The sequence below is a fragment of the Alligator sinensis genome, unplaced genomic scaffold (genome assembly GCF_000455745.1).
Source record: "Alligator sinensis unplaced genomic scaffold, ASM45574v1 scaffold405_1, whole genome shotgun sequence".
NCBI classification, from domain to species: domain Eukaryota; kingdom Metazoa; phylum Chordata; order Crocodylia; family Alligatoridae; genus Alligator; species Alligator sinensis.
The window spans coordinates 582,080-601,947 of NW_005842738.1; the positions used below are offsets into that span (position 1 = coordinate 582,080).

The 19,868-nt window shown below is 40.7% G+C and overlaps 1 protein-coding gene across 4 annotated transcripts in view; it reads left to right on the forward strand.

The window, feature by feature from the left end:
* The window catches only part of BCKDHB (branched chain keto acid dehydrogenase E1 subunit beta), a 289,020-nt gene that overhangs the window by 195,409 nt on the left and 73,743 nt on the right, over positions 1–19,868 (forward strand). For all 4 annotated transcript variants that reach the window (XM_006034413.3, XM_025216409.1, XM_006034412.3 and 1 more), the window contains one exon: positions 3,851–3,937. In XM_006034413.3, coding sequence (XP_006034475.2) covers positions 3,851–3,937 — 87 coding nt within the window. The remainder of the gene's footprint in view (positions 1–3,850; positions 3,938–19,868) is intronic.

A 19,868-nucleotide genomic window follows, 5' to 3' on the forward strand; every position in this document is an offset into this window, starting at 1 on the left:
TCCCTTCAGTGGTGAGCAGCTGGGGGGGGAATCCCCGAGGGAAGGAGGGTTCCTGGGTTGAGGCCTGGCCAACTGGGTGATTCAAGCAGAGGTTAAAGGGTACCCTTAGGGTATCGGAGTATTCCTTCTTTCTTTCCCTCCTCAGGGGTCATTTATATTGGGGCGAAGCTGTTGCACCCGTGTAGTCTGCTGTTCCTTGCTTTTCTCCAAGATCCTGCACCTTATTGTTTGTAAACCCTGTGCCTTATGATTGTATAGGAATGTATAGATGTTTGTGGAAACCCGTTATAAATATTTAATTACCAATTTTCCACTGCGCCCTTTTACTATTCATTGCCTAAATCCAATCGCAGTGTCAACCTTGAGGGCCCCTCCCCTCCCGAGCCAGGAGGGCGCTGAGTGGGGAGGCAGGGCCTGGGGTCCCAATCCAGTGGGCATCAGAGGGTGGGCTTCTGAGAGTGGTTTTGGGGCTAATAGAGAGTATTTGCATGCCGCATATATATATGTAGCACATAGTTCATGTATTTTATGTATGTATGTTAATATTGTAACTTTTGTATTTTATTAAATCTGCATATACTGTAGTTACGGTTCATCATGTGTCCTGGCTTGGCTCTGTAGGGAGAGGACGGGAGCTGTGGACAGCCAAGCAGCTACGCCTCCCACAGCGTACCTGCACCCAGTAGCATCCCTTCATTTGGAGACCGGGTACACAACTGAGTACCACCCGGGTTACCCTTGCTTCCTGTGTTTGGGCCCATACTACCAGAGACCAGGCCACTTCCCTAACCAGTTTGCATGATGACAGCTGCAAGGCAGCCCCCTGGAGCTCTATACATACCTTTACAAAGCACCATCCCATTTCAGAAGCCTCATAGGTAGATGTCACAGTTGGTAGAGTGGTCCTGTATATTCACTCTGTGTTCTGCTTCTGAGATCTGCCTTTGTGGCGATAATAAGGTTACTTTTCAGAGTTCTGGAGGTATTGTATTGTTTGCATACATGTTTGCATGTATTGCCTCTTTCTCCCCTTTTCTCGGAGACAAATACAGTACAGAACGCTATGGTTGGAAGGAAACTGGGGAGTGGAAAGCACACAAGTAATTAAAGGATTGGAAAACTTGCCTTGTCATGAAAGTGATCTTTTTATTTTATAAAAACAAAGGGATGGGCTGGGCTTTCTTTTACAGTCTTAGTACAGTGGTCTTCAATATAAATTATAAAGGTACAAAGAGACAAAAGTATAACAATAACCATTTTTTAACAGTTTTGGGGAAAAATTAGCCAACAGTTTTAGCGGATTGTCTGCAGTGGGATTTAAAAAAAAAATAAGATTGAATGTTTGTATATTATTCTGGTCTTATCTGAGTGCATCTATTTGAACTTGAAGCAGGAATTAATACAGTGAAGTCCTATGGACCGTTATTCATGGAGATGAGCTGACCAGTAAGAGTGTGCACTTACAGCCTTACATTTTATTGATAATCTTAGTGATGGAACATTAGGCTAATTTCCATCCTTTTACAGTATAATACTGGCTTATACAGTTCATTTTAGAGTCTGATCCTATAAACTCTAACAGTCTTGCACATGCATACAGCCTTCTTGGAGTTAGTGAGACTAACTATGTAATAAAACACTTTTTGCCCAGGTTAGATTTTTCATAGTTGAACCTTTTATTCTTTACACTATTCTTAATAGCATGTAGTCTTATTCTAAAAAATGTGTGGTCATTTTAAAAATGGTTTGGAACTGTTCAGCGTACAGCAGATAAACCTCTGAACAGATTCTGAGAAGAATAATTAAAAACAGATTGCCTTCTTAAAAAAAACCTCAAAAAGATTTTTTAAAATGTCTTCATCATATGCAAGTTTATGCAAACTTTAGTGCAATGAGTAGTATATTTTGGTGTGCAGTAAGGAAAAGTATCTAAGAATTTTGGTAGATTTATGTAGTAGTTAATGTCTCCTGTTCTTTTATAGGAGTTTCCAGTGCAAGAGACAAGAAATTCAAGAACTAGTCTACTTAACGACACTTTGCTTTCCAACTGTTTAAATGATTTTCCTGTCCTTTTACTCCAGTGTATAGTATACAGCTTATGGAACTGTCACTTGCCCAGTGCATCTGTAGTCCAGCTGTTCAGATCCATTAACATACTCTTAGGTCTCTGATAGAAATCAGGAGTACTCCAATCAGAGTTGAAACTGTAAGACAGCAAAAGAAAGTTATATTTTACCTTTTAGAAAGGGGTGTAAAAAATCCAGCCTCCAAAACCCATCCAGTTTGTGTGGCTCCTAGAGGGAATTTGGGGGTAGGGGCCATGAGGAGCACAGCCCACTGCTGAATTGTGGCATATTGAGCCCCACTGGGGATATATGTTAATAGCAGAGGGGCAAGCATTCGTCCCTGCAATGGTTAACACCTCTGCTGCTTGCTCCACTGCCACATCTGGCCCAAGGAGCCAAGGGCATTTGATACTCCCTGTTCTAAAATATACTGTATCGCTGCCTTATTAGAGAAAGTGTTAATGAGAGTTAATGCTCTGATAGCCTCAGCTCCGATTTTAAACTGAAGAGTAAAACCTTAGGAAAATTTGACCTGATAGCTAATTCTCTCTTGGGGTTTTCTACTTGAGGACTAGTAGTACACAATGTACTTATCTTTAAAAACTTGACTACAACTACCCTGGAAATATTAATGTACAGCTCATTTTTTCCCCTGCTCTGCATCTTCAGAAGTTCTTACTAATTTATATGCACTTAGTAATGAAAAGTGAAACGTGGGTGTCACAATTTTTTGACTGTGCTGGGTATCTGGTATTGCTCAGTTCAAATTGATTTAGCAAACATTGACAATAACATACTCCAAGATGCTGAGAAATACCAGAATTTTGAAATTCTCATGTGGTTAAAGGCATTTTGACTTTTTTCCTTATGTTTCACAACCAGAGCCATAAAGTGAACCTAAGCATGCTTTGTGGCAGTGCTGCATGGGGGCAGCATCACTGGCTGCATTGCCGGCAGCATACTAGCAGCTGATCCAACAGCGTGGAGTTGCTTCTACTTTTTTTGTCTCCGCTCCACTCTGTGTCGGCACCTAGATCTACTACCTTGGTTGCCCCTCCCCACCTTTGTTATGCTGTTGTTCACAACAAACCTAAACAGCTACAATATAAAAGAAAAAAAATATCAGTGCTTGTTTATAAACAGTTTATATGACAACATGCTGTAAATATTATGTGCTGTGTTGAGCAGGCCACATTAAATCACCTAATGTTTACGCTTTTTTTTTTTTTTTTTGTATTTTATACTTATTTATTCCCTATAATTGCACTATACATTTCTTGTTTAGGTTCTCGGCTATCCTTAGGAAGCAGTCCATTATCCACATGTTCTGTAAATGTTACCGGGGACCCACTGCAGCACTTAACTTAGTGAAGAATACATTTACACACGTGTTTTTAGGATTTGCAGGACAGCCTGAATTGTTTCATCCAGTTTAGGTTTTGTTTTCCTTCAGAAATGTCATTGTTTACATTGATAAGGTCAATTCAAAATAATGGAGTATAATGATAAGGCTATTGATGATGTGTTGCAAAAGAAACTTTAGTTGCTAATTCCTATTCTGCTAATGTCAGCATTTGGCTTTTGAGGCCCATTCATCTGCCCACCTAAAATGTTGCATTGGGAAAGGAGGAAATAGCGTATATTTTTAATGACCTAACTAAAATGACAGAATTCATATTATTCCATGAGTAAATTTGTAAAATATTAAATAGCTACAGTTGTTATATCTTTACAAATAGGTACAGCTTTGTTTTTTTTAAATGAGTTTTCTTGTTTCTTTTTAGTCAGTGGTGAAGACCGGACGATTACTGATCAGTCACGAGGCCCCTTTGACAGGAGGCTTTGCAGCTGAGATTAGTTCTACTGTTCAGGTATGCTGAAGTTATTACATTTGTTTTGCATGCCCAAATGTGTTATTTGAAGAAATAATATTTATCTTTGAATTAAAAGGTCTGGATTTTCTAAATGACATGTTAAAATTTCTAACTTGGCTTCCATCACTTTAATACTATGTTATAATCTTGAGAGACTAAATCTGGTAAAAGGAGACAAAACCTCCACAACAATAACAGCTGAAGTCATTTGCTGCATAATATAAGAAAAGTCTTGAAATTGACTGGATCATATTCCATATTAAATGAAGTTTAATAGATGTTTCTGAAATATTACGATCCAACTCTTTGCATGTGTGTATTACATATCTTTAGTACATCATGCATTTATGCAGTTTATATTATGTGCTTTGAGTCTTTGATGTTTTTCTTCCACTAAACAAATCTTGCTCTAAAACATGTCTTGCAAGATTGGCCTTCAATTTTTAATTAAGCATATATATTAGTTTTGAGCAGTTAGGATACAGTGTATCTGAAGTACTTTATGCTAGCAGCTGCAAAGTGGAGAATTTAATTTTAATTCAGACAAAGGTTTTCATTTCAAACATTCACTGAAAAATATGCAGTTTGTGCTGCTGACTGTGGGGAAAAAATCTCCTTTGTACTGTCGCTAGTTCTTGCCAAATTTACTTAAAAGATTGTTCTCATTTTGTCATTGTCTTCAAACAGATTTTTCCCCTTTCTTTTGCTTTTTGAGCCTAAATAAAGTAGAAACAAAGCATACCTCTGCTACAATACGCTATATTGCTTCCATGTTCTATTCAGTGTCTCCTTATTAAGGATCCAATTCTGCAATCTTTTCTATCTTGTGTAAAGCTTATACGTGCAACCTGTGAGCCTTTACGTTTGCAATTTTTTTCCTATTGGTGAACAAAAAACCTCTGGTATTTGTATTTGTCTTAATTATCTGAAGCAATAAGATGAATCTAATGAAAGGAGGTAAAATATACATATCTTCTGAAAAACTTATTTTATGAATTAAAACCTTTTTGAAAGTTTTAATTCATTATGATTGATACTATAGGCAGCCTCCTTTCAGGACCCTAGTATTGTAGCCCACAAAATATAATTTCACTGTGTTAGGACTAGATCCTGCCATCCTTATAGACAACAAGTAACGTCTGATCTCCTCAGATGGTTTTATAGCTTACAATAAGACTACTGAAGGCATAACAGGACAGTAATCATGATATAAAAGGAGCCGAATCTGACACTTTAAGTGTTTTATATTGTTATTGAAAAAGAAAAATATGTGAAACCCAACCAAAATACCCCAAATTGAATGCCTTCAAATCTCTTTTAAATTCTATATTCTCTCTTTTAGGGATTATAATGTGCCACAAAATATAAAATAAAGAAAACAGAATGTGACAGAGTTCTTTTTTCACTATTTCCATTTAATTGTTAAGCAGCAGCAATGCTAAAGGTTACTTCTCATTTCATGTGAAAACCATGTACTAATTAATTTAAATTTTAAAAATAAAAGCATATGCATCAATACAAAACAGGAAAAATAAAATAACAAAAGGGGAAAAAATCACTTCAACTGTTTAATTTGAGAGAGAGACTTCATTTTATTTATGTGTTTCTCTTAAAATGACTTTTATCCTCTTCAAAATTCTGATAAGAAAAACACTTTTTGAGCATTTGGTTCATTCCTCATGAGCCCATAATCTGAAACTTCTCCTTCACTAGTGCTATTTATTTAGAAAATAAAAGTAAGACAATGGCCATTTCATAATAGGTACTATATAAAATAATATATATATTTATTTATTTTGGAATAGTGGTCCATACATTGATGTAACTGGGAGTTATACTTCAGCAATACTAGCTAGTTTATCCTACGATGTACTTTAAAACAAATCTTAATGTAATGGGTTTTAAGTACAGAATATGTATATTCTGCATTTCATTCTTGTAATAATACTCATTTAGCTGGAATTGTCCTGCGTATAACACGTTGTTATTGCTAAGGTCTCCTTGATCTTAAAAATATTTTGTATCAACAATTTAATAACGCCTATACTTAAAGCATATCAGGTTTGCATATATTGAAATATAATTTAAGAGGCATATTCTCTGTCATAACAACTCTTGTTTAAGAAAACGTTGCTTTAGACCAGGGTGGGTAAAATATGGTCTGCAGACTGGATTCGGCCTGCAGTATGCCCCTCAGCCCCACCCAGCCCAGGCGTAGGAGGCAGTCTGGGCTGGTTTCATGCCTCTGGATGCACAGTGGGGCTGAGGCAGTGCAGGAGCTGGACTCTACTTCCTGCCAGCCCCAGCAGTGGCAGTGCCTACTAGCTGCTGCTGTCAGTATCACTGCCGCTGCTGTCTGCCCCGTACCTACCATCAGGGCCACTGGATGGAGCAAGTCAGTGGGGTCTCATGCAGACCAGCCTGGCATCCACTCAGGGCATGCCTGACCTGGCGGATGCGATGGGTCCATGGACTATGGGAGAGTGGTGTATAGGAGCAGGATGATGGGCAGGGCTGGGGCTGGGATCGCAGGGCGGTGACAGCAGTGGGCCATGGTCCAGGACAGAGCCATAATCTGCTGCCCACACATCCCTACAATGGGTACTGGTTCCATGGGCAGGGACGCACCGGGAGCGGATCATGGCTTTGCCCCAAGCCCCGAATCTGCGCTGCCACCACCTCAGCCCTGACCTTGGCCACAGTCCCACTCTTGGATGTCATGCCCTGCCCACCCACAGCCCAATCCCATCTGCTTGACTGAGTGCACCCTGCCCATGGAGACCCTGGGGCTGGGCCAGGATTGCCGGGCAGTGGCAGCACAGGGCCAGCCTCCAGGGCAGAGCCACTTCGGGAGTTTTGCTCAGTTGTTGTGGGGGATGAGTGGAGGGTGCTGACCCAGGCTGTAACAGCTCACCAGAGCTCCCTGAGTGGCCCTCTGGCCCATATAATTGCCAACCCCTGCTTTAGGCATAATTAAGATTTAGCTTTATTATTCATTTATAACATATATTCCTTTAACAGTAAAGTAAGGTCTATATGTCTGATATGATCCTTCCATAAAAGTATAAAGAAAAAATTAAATTAATTTTTGCTGGATGTACTCACAGTAAGAATGCCAAAAATCTTGAGGATTGCAGTTGGTTTTAAGTTCATTTTACACATGGAAGTAATAAGACTTCAATAAAGAGTCCAGTTGGAGTAGATGGTAAGTTTCCATATAGTTTTTCCATCCTTTCTGTGAGGTCTCTCATCCTACAAAAAAGGCAAATAAAGAACACCTAGGTCATTTCTGAAGATACTTATCATTACAAACATCTCATCTAAACAAATGGGTGTGAGCCAAAATGGTGGATCAGTACTCTTTTGAATCATAGGGAAATTTGATATTGAAATTAAACTCCATAGCATGGAGCCTCTTTAAGAACAAAATGGTCTGAAAGCAGAATATGGTGGTGCAGGGTGGGGGAGAGGGGGAATCTTAATATTCTGAAGTATTCATTGAGGAAGAACTCCAGACTGTCAAGTGCAAAGCATTTATAATACAAAGGACACATTACCCAATTAAACAGTCATTCCCTAACAAAACAAAAGGGAGAAAATGAGATGAGAGTACTTTTGCAAAGAAGAGACTTAGCTTTGAGATTACATGCAGCTTTATAAAAGGAGATCAATGCAAATAGTTGCATGGGTAAGGACCAGTCCCTTTATTTAGCATTCTCTCTGCATTAGCAAAATAGCCTATCAAATCTCCTTATCGGTCTTCAGACTACTATCCTGCATCTCAAGTCTTATGATGCAAATGACAAGATTCTCAAAAAGATTTAGGCATGGTAATTCTAATCATTCCTCTGCCTAGAAAGAAGTTAGTCACCAGCTCCAGGAATTTAATTAAAACATCCAAGTTAGGTACATAGAATTGTAGAAAATTAGGGTTGGAAGGGACTTCAGGAAGTCATCTAATTCAACTCCCTGCCCAAAGCAGGATCACCGCCAGCTATATCATCCCAGGCAAGGCTTTGTCTACCCAGGTCTTAAAAACCTCTGAGGATGGGAATTTTATAACCTCTCTAGGCAGTCTGTTCCAGTGCTGTACTACCCTTCTAGTGAGAGAGATTTTACTAATATCTAATGTAAATGTATGTTGCTGCAACTTGAGACCATTGCTCCTTGTTCTGTCATCTGCCACCACTAAGAACACTCTAGCTCCATCTTCTCTGGAACCACCCTTCAGGTAGTTGAAGGCTGCTATTATTATAAGTTGCTTGTCCTTTAAATGGGGAGAACTACATACCTAGGAGTGGGATTCCCAGCACTGAGTTGGGGAAGAGCTAAGCCAACCAATAGGAAACAGTGAAGATGGGGAGAAGTGTCTACAAATCTGACTGTCTCCTGACCATCTGCAATAGGCATCTATACTACATTAATCAACTATGGGTACATGCACACCTTTGCCATACCTGATCTATGAACTTGTTGTAGTTTGGGTGCAGTGTGTGCCCACAATTGCTGGTTCTGTGAGCTATGCGGGAAACACAATCCGAGTAATTCAGGGTGGAAATCAGGGGAGCTAGTAGGGCTGTGGGGGGCAGGTTTGGCTGGTCTGGGATGTAGTTGGCAAGATTGGGGATGATGCGGGGCTGGCAGAGGGGTTGGTGGGTCTGTTGTGGGGGAGGAGGTGTGGGGCATTGTCCATCCAGAGCTGGGAACTTTTGGGGGCTAAAATCATAGAATCATAGTAGTGGAAGGGACCCCAAAGGATCAATGCGTCCAGCCCCCTGCATGAGCAGGAAAGACATCTGTGTCAGGTGACAGTCCAGTCTTCTCTTGAAGACTTCTAGGGTAGGTGATTGCACCACCTCTGAGGGGAGCTTGTTCCATAGTCTGGATACCCTAGTTGTGAAGAATTTTTTCCTAATGTTCAGCCTGAAACTATCTTTCAGGAGTTTGTGGCCATTGTTTCTAGTTTCCCCCTCAGGGCACCCTGGTGAACAGTTGTTCACTGAGCCCCTGATGTACACCTCTGATATAGTGGTAAGCTGCAGTCAGGGCCCCTCTCAGACTTCTTTTCTTAAGGCTGAAGAGTCCGAGATCCCTCAGCTTCTCCTCATATGGCTTGCCATGCAAATCTCTGATTGTATGGGTGGCTCTTCTCTGGACCCTCTCCAGAGCTTTAGCACATCCTTGTTGAAGTGCGGCGCCCAGAACGCAGTACTCCAGCTGTGACTGCACTGATGTTGAGTAAAGTGGGAGAATCACTTCTTTGGTTTTACTGGAGATGCATTGATTGATGCATGCCAAAGTTTTATTGGCCCTAGTGGCTACTGGGTCGCATTGCTGGCTCATATTCATGCTGGGGTCTATTGTTACCCCCAGATCCCTTTCATTTGTAGTGCTGGTCAGGTTAGCGTTGCCCAGCCTGTGGGTGTGCTGGGGGTTCTTCCTTCCCAGATGCAGCACTTTGCATTTCTCTATGTTGAACCTCATCTGGTTCCGTTCTGCCCAACATGCCAGCCTGTCTAGGTCTGCATGTATCTGTGGCCTATCTGTGGGTGTGTCCACACAAACCTGTATCTTGGTGTCGTCTGCAAACTTGGCCAGTGGGCTTTTCACCCCCTCATCCAGGTCGTTGATGAAGATGTTGAACAGAACTAGGCCAAATACTGAACTCTGGGGTATGCTGCTGCCCACATCTTTCCAGGAGATAGCTCAGCCAAGGTGGTTGGGTAGGGAAAGCACAGACCTATGATTAGGGCAAGTGGCTGGGCTTTCCCAGCCCCAGGGCTATGCTCTGAATATGTACAAAAGTTTGGTAAATTGAGCTAACTTTTTCCTTATCTAACTTAGTTTAGTTCCCCAGGTGAACTAAGTTAGATTGGACTGGCCATTTGCCTAATCTAATGTCTGTCTTGAACGTCTTTACAGAGCAGTACTTAGATTGACATAACCTTAGGTAGGTTGATCCAAGTGTAACGTCTTCATGAACTGTAAGTGATGCTGCCTAACGTGTCTCTTCATGTACAAATGACTGGCTCATTTTTCTTTTAAAACATATGGGAGAAGTGGTGCTTCCCATATTTTGTATGATAGATCACACATAAGTGTTGACATAGGGGGGCATAACTCCACCCCACCCCCACTGCTGCTGAGAGCTTACTCTGGCTATGCTGCAGCCTCACGCCCCACTGTCGGTGCAGAAATTGTGCTGCTGCTGCCCCTGCTGCTGCCAGGTCCTGGCTCTTGACAGGCTGCAGTCCCGCACCCCACTGTCGGCACAGAAATCTGGAAGGACATGGGCCCCCTATGGCCCACCACATGGCAGCTAAGTTTTGTATAATAGCCTAGCAGTTAGAATTCTCACCCTGGAAGTAGGTGGTCAATGTTCTAGGCCCCCCTTATCTTGAGAAGTTTCAAATTCATATTTGCCACATCCCAAATGAGTGCCCTACCCACCAGACATAATATGGGAACAAGCTTTAGTTAAAGCTCCCCGCTACCATTTTGAAGTGCGGGATGCTGAATGCATGTAAGATGCTGTGGGCACTTTAATTAGAGCTGCTATAATTAAAGTGCCTTCCCCCGACCCCAGACCACATGTAAAGATGCCCACTGGGAGTCCAGTGGAAACAGAAAACAATGGGAATGAGTGAGATGAGAAGAAAGTCTAGGGTTCAAGTTTCTTTAGCTGGGGAAATCCAGTTACGTCAGCAGGATGTGAATTCATTTCCCCCAATTATAATGAGGTCATGGAAAAAACTGTATTGTGCTGTGTTGTGAAAATGGTGCTGGCTCCTTTTGGCTCAGTGTTCAGAGTTTTTAAGTGGCAGGTTTTGCGTGGCTCTTTACCTGGGAAGGTTGTGGTGGGAGAATGCATCGGGAACCTTATTCTCCTCCTTTGCCTGCTATCCACAAGGGCTATTTAGAAAGGCAGGAAGCTCAAGGGTGCACCAAAACCACCAAGTTGCCTGGGAGGAGACAGGATCTGGCCAGCTGGAAATTCAGAAGTGAACTAGACTTCACAAAAGGTTTCTTGTTTTGAATGTATGGTGATTGTGACAGAAAACGATTATAGTTTAACTGTCAGTATTGTTAACAGGTTTTGGGGCTCATCACTTGGCAAAGCAATTCAGTATCGTGTGGACATGGACAGGGCTCAATATAGCTGTCTCTAGGGTGCAAGGCAATGGTATGCTGAATCTTAATTATGCCTAAAGCATGGGTTGGCAATTATTATGCTATACTGGCTTCTGTCCTGTGCTGGAAGTCATCGAGTTGTATTAGTGCAGCACTGTGTGGGCCAGTAAGCCCTGCCTCTCACTAATGGGGCTTCCAGTTCTGAGGCTGAGGGCTAGGATGTGTAGGACTCACACCATATATTTCAGTTTGATATGGACTTGTGTATATATCTTTAGATCTTCATCTTTAAGGTGGAAATATAACAATTACCTATTTAGATTATAAACTCTTTGGAATTGTCTATTACTTCATAGATGTACATTGCACAATGGGTCTCAATTTCAAGTGTATGAATGCAGTGATATCCTAGTGTAATAACTTATAATGAAACTGCAGGAGAAATGATTAGGTGATTTTTGTCCAAAACAATCCAGAAAGAAGTAAAACAGTATAGTTGAGATTCAAATTGATGACTTTGAATGACAAAGCAATCTCATTCTGAAGAATGTTGTCATAGAAGAAAGATACTAAACAAGCAAGCTTGAGCAAAGTAATTTCAGTGTTACAGACATTTACTGAAAAAAGTTCAGTAATTTCAGTCTTACAGACATTTCAAATAGAATAACTCTGCTTTTGAGATTGGACAGAGACTATTTTAAACAAAGTTAATTTTATGTTTAGCTTGCAAAACTGAATGAAGAGATTTCACATTCCAGAACCTTAAAACTACCAACCCAATTTTGATCTAGAAAATTTTTTTCCCCCCCCAAGCATTACATGACTTGGGAAGTTTAGATACTCTAAACGACTCCACAACAGCACTTTGGTCAGAGTTTGAAGTTGAGGTCATTTTGACCTGAGAAAGTTTTGACATTCTTAGCTGGTGGTTTATATGGCCTATTTGAACACGACCTTCTCATGTGATAACTTTGCAAATCCAAGGTTCAATTCAAGCTGTGGGCACAAATCAGTGGTTTCTTTTTGGTTCTAGAGAATAATCTGTAATCTTGCAGTGACTCCCACTTAAAATATATTTTTACCCAACTAGTATGTTATAAAAAAGGTATCTGTTCCGATTAATTTATTACAGGGAAATATCTTCAGAGTAAACGACCTTTGTTCATATGTCAGGTTCCTCACTATCCGACTGACTGTATGTGCTGAAGTAGTCTGTCTTTGATTTCGTCATTGGTTTATGGTTGCAATGCACAAATCTTTAAGAATTTGTGTGCCTAGTTTGACATGTAAGAAAAAAAAGGATATTGATAGTAATAAGATGTGTGCGCTTCACAAGAATTATCTGTAATCAGTTTGCCTTTGGTTCATCTGAGAAATACACTTATGGCTCTGGAACTTTTTCCCTCTAGTTCATTAGAAGGATGGCACAAGGCAGCACAGCTTCTTTTGTATGGAGAGTATGTATGCCATGTATCATTCCAGTCTTTCAAGCTATTGGAATTGGCAGTACCCCCTTCTCCTTTGGTCAAATAAAGAGAGAGGTTTGAAAGTGGCCATCATCAGATTATTTCAGAGAATTATAGAAAATCAGAGTTGGAAGTGACCTCAGGAGGTCATCTAGTCCAACCCCCTACTCAAAGCAAGACCATCCCCAACTAGACCAGCCCAGCCAAGGCTATGTCTACCAGATCTTAAAAACCTCCAAGAATGAAGATTCCACAACCTCTTTAGGTAACCTGTTCCAGTGCTTAATATCCCCCTAGTGAGAGAGCTTTTCCTAATATCTAACTTAAACTTCCTGTGCTGAAACTTAAGACCATTGCTCTTTGTTGTGTTATCTGCCACTACTGAGAACAGTGTAGCCCTATCCTCTTTGGAATCACCCTTCAGGAAGTTGAAGGCTGCTATTAAATCCCCCCTCAACCTTCTCTTCTGCAAACTAAATAAGCCCAGTTCCTTCAGCCTCTCCTCTGAATTAATTTGCCCCAGCCCCCTAACTATTTTTTTGTTTCTCTAATTTGGCGACATTTATGGGCAACTGGTGCCTCCTGAGTCAGGGGGGGTACTTGCCCTCCCAGCAGACAGCCAGTGACCAGGGGAGTCCCCCCATGGCTGATCCCACCGACCCACAAGTGGCATCAGCGAGTAGCTGGCACTTCCAGGTGGCACTTCCTGGCACCCCCACTTCCCAGCTGGTGCTCTCAGGGGGGTACCAGCACTCTCATCTTCCCCCCACCCCACCCAGGAATGCTGGCTGTCAGGGGGTGCATCAGTGCTCTCAGGGGGTGCACATGTACCCCCAGGCACCCCCTATGCATCACCACTGTCTACATCCTTTCTGAAGTGGGGACCCCAAAACTGGACACAGTACTCCAGATGTGGCCTCATCAGTGCCAAATACAGGGGAAGAATCACTTCTCTCAATCTGTTGGCAACGCTCATACTAATGCAGCCCAGTATGCCATTAGCATTCTTCTCAATAAAGTCACACTATTGGCTCATATTTACCTGACTATCCACTATAACCCCCAAGTCCTTTTCTGCAGAGCTACTACTTAGTCAGTCAATCCTCAGCTGGTACCAGTGCATGGGATTGTTCTATCCTAAGTGCAGGACTTTGCACTTCTCTTTATTGAGCTTCATGAGATTTCTTTTGGTCCAATCCTCCAATTTGTCGAGGTGTCTCTGAGTTCTAGCCCTACCCTTCAGCGCATCTACTCCTTCCCCCAGCTTGGTGTCATCTGCACACTTGCTGAAGGTGAACTCCATCCCATCTTCCACATTGTTAATGAAGATATTGCACGAGATATTGAACAGGCCCCAGAATTGACCCCTGGGGTACTCCACTTGATACCGGCTGCCAACTAAACATTGAGCCATTGATTGCTACCCTTTGTGCCTGATTATCCAGCCAGTTTTCTATCCACCTTACAGTCCTTTCATCCAACTTGTACTTCTTTAGCTTGCTTGTGAAAATGTTGTGGCAGACTATCTCAAAAGGCTTTCTAAAGTCAAGGTGCATCATGTTGCTCTTCCTGAAACCACAGAGCCAGTCACCTCATTGTAGAAGGTAATCAGGTTGGTCAGGCATGGCTTGCCCTTGGTGAATCCATGCTGACTGTTCCTAAATACCACTTTCTCTTCCAAATGCTTAGAAATGGATTCCTGGATCCTGCTTCCTTTTCTTAAAGATGGGAACTATATTTGCCCTTTTCCATTCACTTTAGGGGGTGTCGTGTCAAAATATCTGGGTACAGGAGTATTAATTAACACTGCAGCAAATTACAGATTTAAAACAAACCGACAAACAAAGAAACAACCCTCCTCCCCACCCAGAACCCATCACCCCAACATCAGATTTACTAATTTTCTTACCTGCTTTGACACAATCCTGGTTGGGAATAAAATTAGACTGACTAAAATCCCACTGGCTGCAGCACTGACACGTATCTTAGTATTACATAATTTGCTCTGCTAGTCAATTTCATTTCTAGCTATTTGCTCTTTTTGTTGTCGCACTGGCAGGTGTCACAAAGTTTAAAGGCTTGACTGTCACTCTTTTCATAGATCAGATTATTAGATGTCACTGGGTTGGTAGCTAAATCCAAAGAGAGATAATAGACACAAAAGAGGGTGGATGCACACCAGGAAGTCCAGAACAAGGGTGGCTAGATGAAAGGAGAAAGCCAGAACAGAGAAAGATGAGCTAAAGCAGTGGGCAAAGAACAGTGTTATTTTAAAATGTAGCAATTGAAAATAATAAATGAACTGTCACATTACCTACTATGAACTCTTTGAATCAAATCACAAAGACATGAGGTTAGGTACCTAATTAAGAAGTGATTATGAAGTAACTTATCTTTTGAAAAATTTATACTTAATCTTCTGCATTTTAAAATATTTAGGTATTAAAATGAATGTTTGAAATTTTCTGTAAAAAAATTATATTTAGATTTTCACTAGGTATCAGAGATTTTATGTTACTTTAAAATAAAAGAGGAAGTGTTTCACAAGCTGTCTTTGTTTGTTGTTTTTCCCCAATGGATAGTCTTCTAATGATTTCCAATATGACTTCTAAAACCCTTATGAAAGTCTTGGGCAGTCTTAATTATGCAAAGATCCAAATATTTGTCTCTGTGGTCCACTAACTCTGGATCATCAATCTGTTTAAGGTTCCCATTTCAAACTTGATGCTGTCAGGCTTAAACACTTAACTCTTACCTGTACTTGTCCTCAAATCACTCTTTTATTGTTGGTGGAAATCCTGAGAGAGTAGGAGGACACATTTTTGTGACAGTTGAACCTTTTTTTTTTAATGTCAGCTGTTCAGAGTGTTGGAGTAAATTTAAAGGGAAAAGTTGGCAAGTAAAGATTGCACATATATCTAATAAACAAAAAAGGGACATAATGATATGGTTACAGTGTTTAGGTCCCAATATAATCTTTAAAAAAAGACCCCTTAATAAAATTACTCAAAAGTTGCAAAGTAAAAATGTACACAGGAGGCACATAATGACAAAAAATGCCTTTTGTAAATGTGTATTATGACATGGTGTTTAATGATATCATCTGATAGGGCTACATCCCCAAAAGGACTTTGGCGCCTAAATTACACATTTGGCACTCAAGTCCAACCTCTAGGCACGATTGCAGTTATGTCTAGACATCAGTCTAAGAAACAGCGAAAACATTACCGTATAGTTGTAATTAATTGTTACAAAATAACAAAGCATGTTGATTATGGCCAACTAGTATAATGTTCAGTTGGTATAATTAGTACAGTTAAATGCCATACCCTAGCTTCTTCCTGTGCCCACTTGGACTGTGGAAAGAAAGGGAAGGGAAGGTTGTTGTACTTCTTTTCCTAAATCAGTCCTTCAGTACAAGTGCACAAGTACCTACATTTCATATCTTTATTCTGTATACTGCCATATGGGAGTCAATGTTACATTGTTGGCTACAAATGTCCAACTCGGGATCCTTAAAATTCTAGTTTATTAGGCAGATTGAAACACTGTAATCATAAACCTTGGGGCTGGTCCCCCCACACACACACACATGCACACACATACACACCCACAGTAGCAGGCTACAGAGTCAGGTATACCTATCCTACAAGCGCTGGAGTCTGCTGTCAACTCCCCAGTTTTCAGGTTTGCCCAATCCAGGGGTCGTTGATCCTCGTGGGACTTCCCCCCCCTCGGTGGCTACTGGACGGCATCTGTCAGCCCCAGGGGTCGTCCGCATGTACGTGCAGGTTTGGGAGTCCGTTGATGGATTTAGAATAGGGCTCGGGGAGCAGTTGATCTGGAGATACTCAGCCCAAAAGTTGGTCCCTGGCGTTGATTAATTCAGGCCAGGGCTTCTAGCCCTTGATCAGTGACGTTTAGAGATTTTCCGGTTGTTACATTGTCTTCTATTGAGTTCTTCCGTTGGTTGATCTGCAGCTTCCAGGTGATAATTGCTGCCTGCTACTATGTTACACATTCAGTCACTAATTCACTCACTCTTTCAGAGGCCAGCCTGATACAGGGAAGGGCAGTTTGATTCCTGCCCTTGTTAACGTTGTCACAATGTATAATTTACTTATGAAACTATACATATTCAGTTGCAAGTTGAAAGGTGAGGAGTATAAAATATAAGCTACAAATGCCATGGCACACAAATAGATAAAAATACCAAACTACAAGGGGAGATACAAAATGCGCACACACAAATTTTAAAACACAATTCCTTATCTTAAAGTGAAAGAGAGAAGAAGGAAGAAAAGGTAGAAAAAGAGAAACATATCCAAAGAGGGGAGAGCAAATTCAGGCAAGAGGAAAAGGGGGCTTTCTGCTACAACATAAATGATATAATTAGAGTTTGTATAGTTAGCAGCTTCTAATCTTGGAAAAGAGAGAGAGAATTGACAAGTACTAAGATTTCTGATGTGGCCTGAGTTTACCAGTTAGATTTGCATGTCTATATTATAGAATAAGCAATGATAAAAGCCTGTTTAGGTTTGTTGTATGTTAATTTAATAGTTTTGTATGTCTTAAATCAAGTTTCACTTTAATGAAAGTTAAAAAAAATGTAATTCCATTTAGTAGCTTTTATGATATGCATTGCATAAGCAATTTAGGATTTCATAGTACTGATATTTTGCATGTGTTTTCCTGTGTACTGTGCTGGTGTTTTTCAAACTAGGTTACTGTACCTGTATGAGATGATTCAGTGTGTGATCAAAGTGCACAATCTTAAAAAGTATGTGGAGATGGAAAAAGCAATCAGGGTTCATGATAAAGGAGATATCTTTTAATAGACTAACAAGATTTTTGCAAAAAATTTTCTTTAATTGCAAGCTTTCAGGCACAAACACCCTTCATCAGGCATTGGAGAAAAGATTGTAAAAGTTCTGGGTAGAAATGAAAGTTCATATTTCATAGGATTTCACAGAGAAGTTGAGATGTGGAGATGGAAGACTTATTAAAAAATAAATTGGACTTAAAGAACAGAAGTAAGAAAACATTTGTGTGGAAGTTTAATCTTGTTCAGTGGAATAGACACTAAGAGTGCTAGTTTACTTGGGAAGCATTAAGTGGGGGGGGAACTTTTTAGCAGATTGCCTTGTTTCTGTACACTTCATTTACTTTTGTGTCTCAAATTGTTCTTTTAGAACCTTAACTAGGCTCATGTTACACCTAGACTATACTAAGGGCAGCTGAAACGCAAGCATCCAGATATTGAAGCTTGTTTAATTCATGGTAAGCGCCGTCTCAGTTCTGTCGCTCCAGGCGAGGGTTAGCTCTGCCATGTAGATCGTATTAACATAACTTCAGTTTCCTTCATAGAGGAAAAAATGAGCAATGAGTTTTCCATCGTCTCAGGATGCACCATTCCCAGCCTCCCACACCACCCAGAGCCCAGCTCCTTGCCAGGCCCCTGCTCACCAGCCCTCTAGTGGCAAGTTAGATCTGTTAGGCAAGTAATGGAATTAATACTTAACATGCAACTGCTCACAGAGGCCACATCCAGATGAGCACAGCCATGCAGTATGTGCATATGCAGGCATGCTCCATGCTGCTACCTTGCATCGTGGTGGGAGGAGAGTAAAAAAAAAACCATGTCAAAAAAAGTGGGGTGACGCACGTAGTGGCAGTGCATGCCACCCAAAAGCAGAGCCTGTCTGGTCAGAGCCACACTCCAGCTGCTGGCCGGGCTCTCATCTGTACAAGTGCTATGGCTGCAACTCCCCGAGGCCCCCAGATCCCCAGATAAAGCTGCTAGGACTAGCACAGTGCGCTGGCCCCAGCCTCCCCTATGTCACCCAGAGTAACCTGCTGCTCGCCAGAGCGCGCGTGGCACTGGTATTCCCCACGGTCAAGTAACAGCGACACAAGGTGTGCCACTGCTTCTTGTCCCCAGGGAAACAAATGGCCGTGCTTGACTGGAAAGGCTAGAAGTTTCTAACTTTAACACCACTTAACATTCCACAGGTATACTATGTTCTAAGTGTAACGTGTAATTTTACCCGTAAATTAACTTTGTCTAATGCAAAGAAAATATTTTTTTCTGTTCCCATTTCATTATATCCCCATTTTTAACTCGGGCTGCTAGTGATGTAGAGAGCAGCATACAGAAAGAGCCTCATTGTCTAACTGGTTTTCTTCCTTTTGACATGAAAGGATGCAAACACAATCTATTTTAACTTGTTACCCAAGTCTGCACAAAAGCACAGGAAGTTTATCCCAGGACAGCATGAAGTGGTGTAATAGCAGAATATATTCAGAAGGGTGTATTTTTTGTGGTTCAATGACCCTGAAAGTTCTTGGCTACTGAACAAATCAAAGATTGGATTCATTGTAATCAGTAGAGTGTGTAGTGTGAAGTACACTCTTGATGTGTTTAGGGAGAATGTGTTTTCTTGTGCTGGTATTTAATCTGGCATTCAAATATACATTTGCCTAAGGCTGAACTCCAGCACCGTTGTCATACTGATATACCTGTGTTTATCCACTGTGGTTTATAACTTTAGACACTGTGCTTGGCTGGAGGATCAAAAATATGGCCACCGAAGCAGAACTGAACTGAATATAGACCTTCCATTTTAATGATTTCCTCCCCTTTTACTGGGTTTAGCATTTGCATCTCACTCCAACTCTTAGAATTTTCTCTTTTGGAAAAAAATGTGTTTTGTATTATATTTTCTCTTGAAGATACAGTTTACAGCTGCAAAAGTATAATTTTAATTCAGACTGATCTGATTAGAGCCATGTTGTGCTTCTAACCATAAATTTAAGATATCCCGCAGAGCTGATAGAAACGAGAAGTTTTTGATCCAAATACATAAGGGGGAAAAAACCCTTCTGTGACTCTGATTTATGTTTTCTAGGCTGTGATGTGGTGATATTTTCCATTTTATCCCTAATAGCACATTGCAGTTCTGTAACTTCAGCATTTTTTACTGGTATGTAAATAAAACTAATGATAATTTGGGCATTTATCTGAGCAATGGACTCTCCTATAGTCACTTTAGATTAATGTTATAGTTGATACTGAGCATGCCTATGTATGCCTTGTCAAATCTCTAACCTGTTGTTTGTTTAATTCAAATTAATATAAAAATCTCCTTTCCATTTTATTTGTCTTTTCATTGGTTTAAAATTCTACAACTTTTACCTGATACAGATTGACTGTGTCAGGGCTCTACTGTAAAACAACCTTCCAAAATAATTAATGCACTTTAAACTTCTTCTCTGCTTAAAAAAAACTAATAATACGAAGTTTAATAACATCTTATTTTATTTGGAATTAT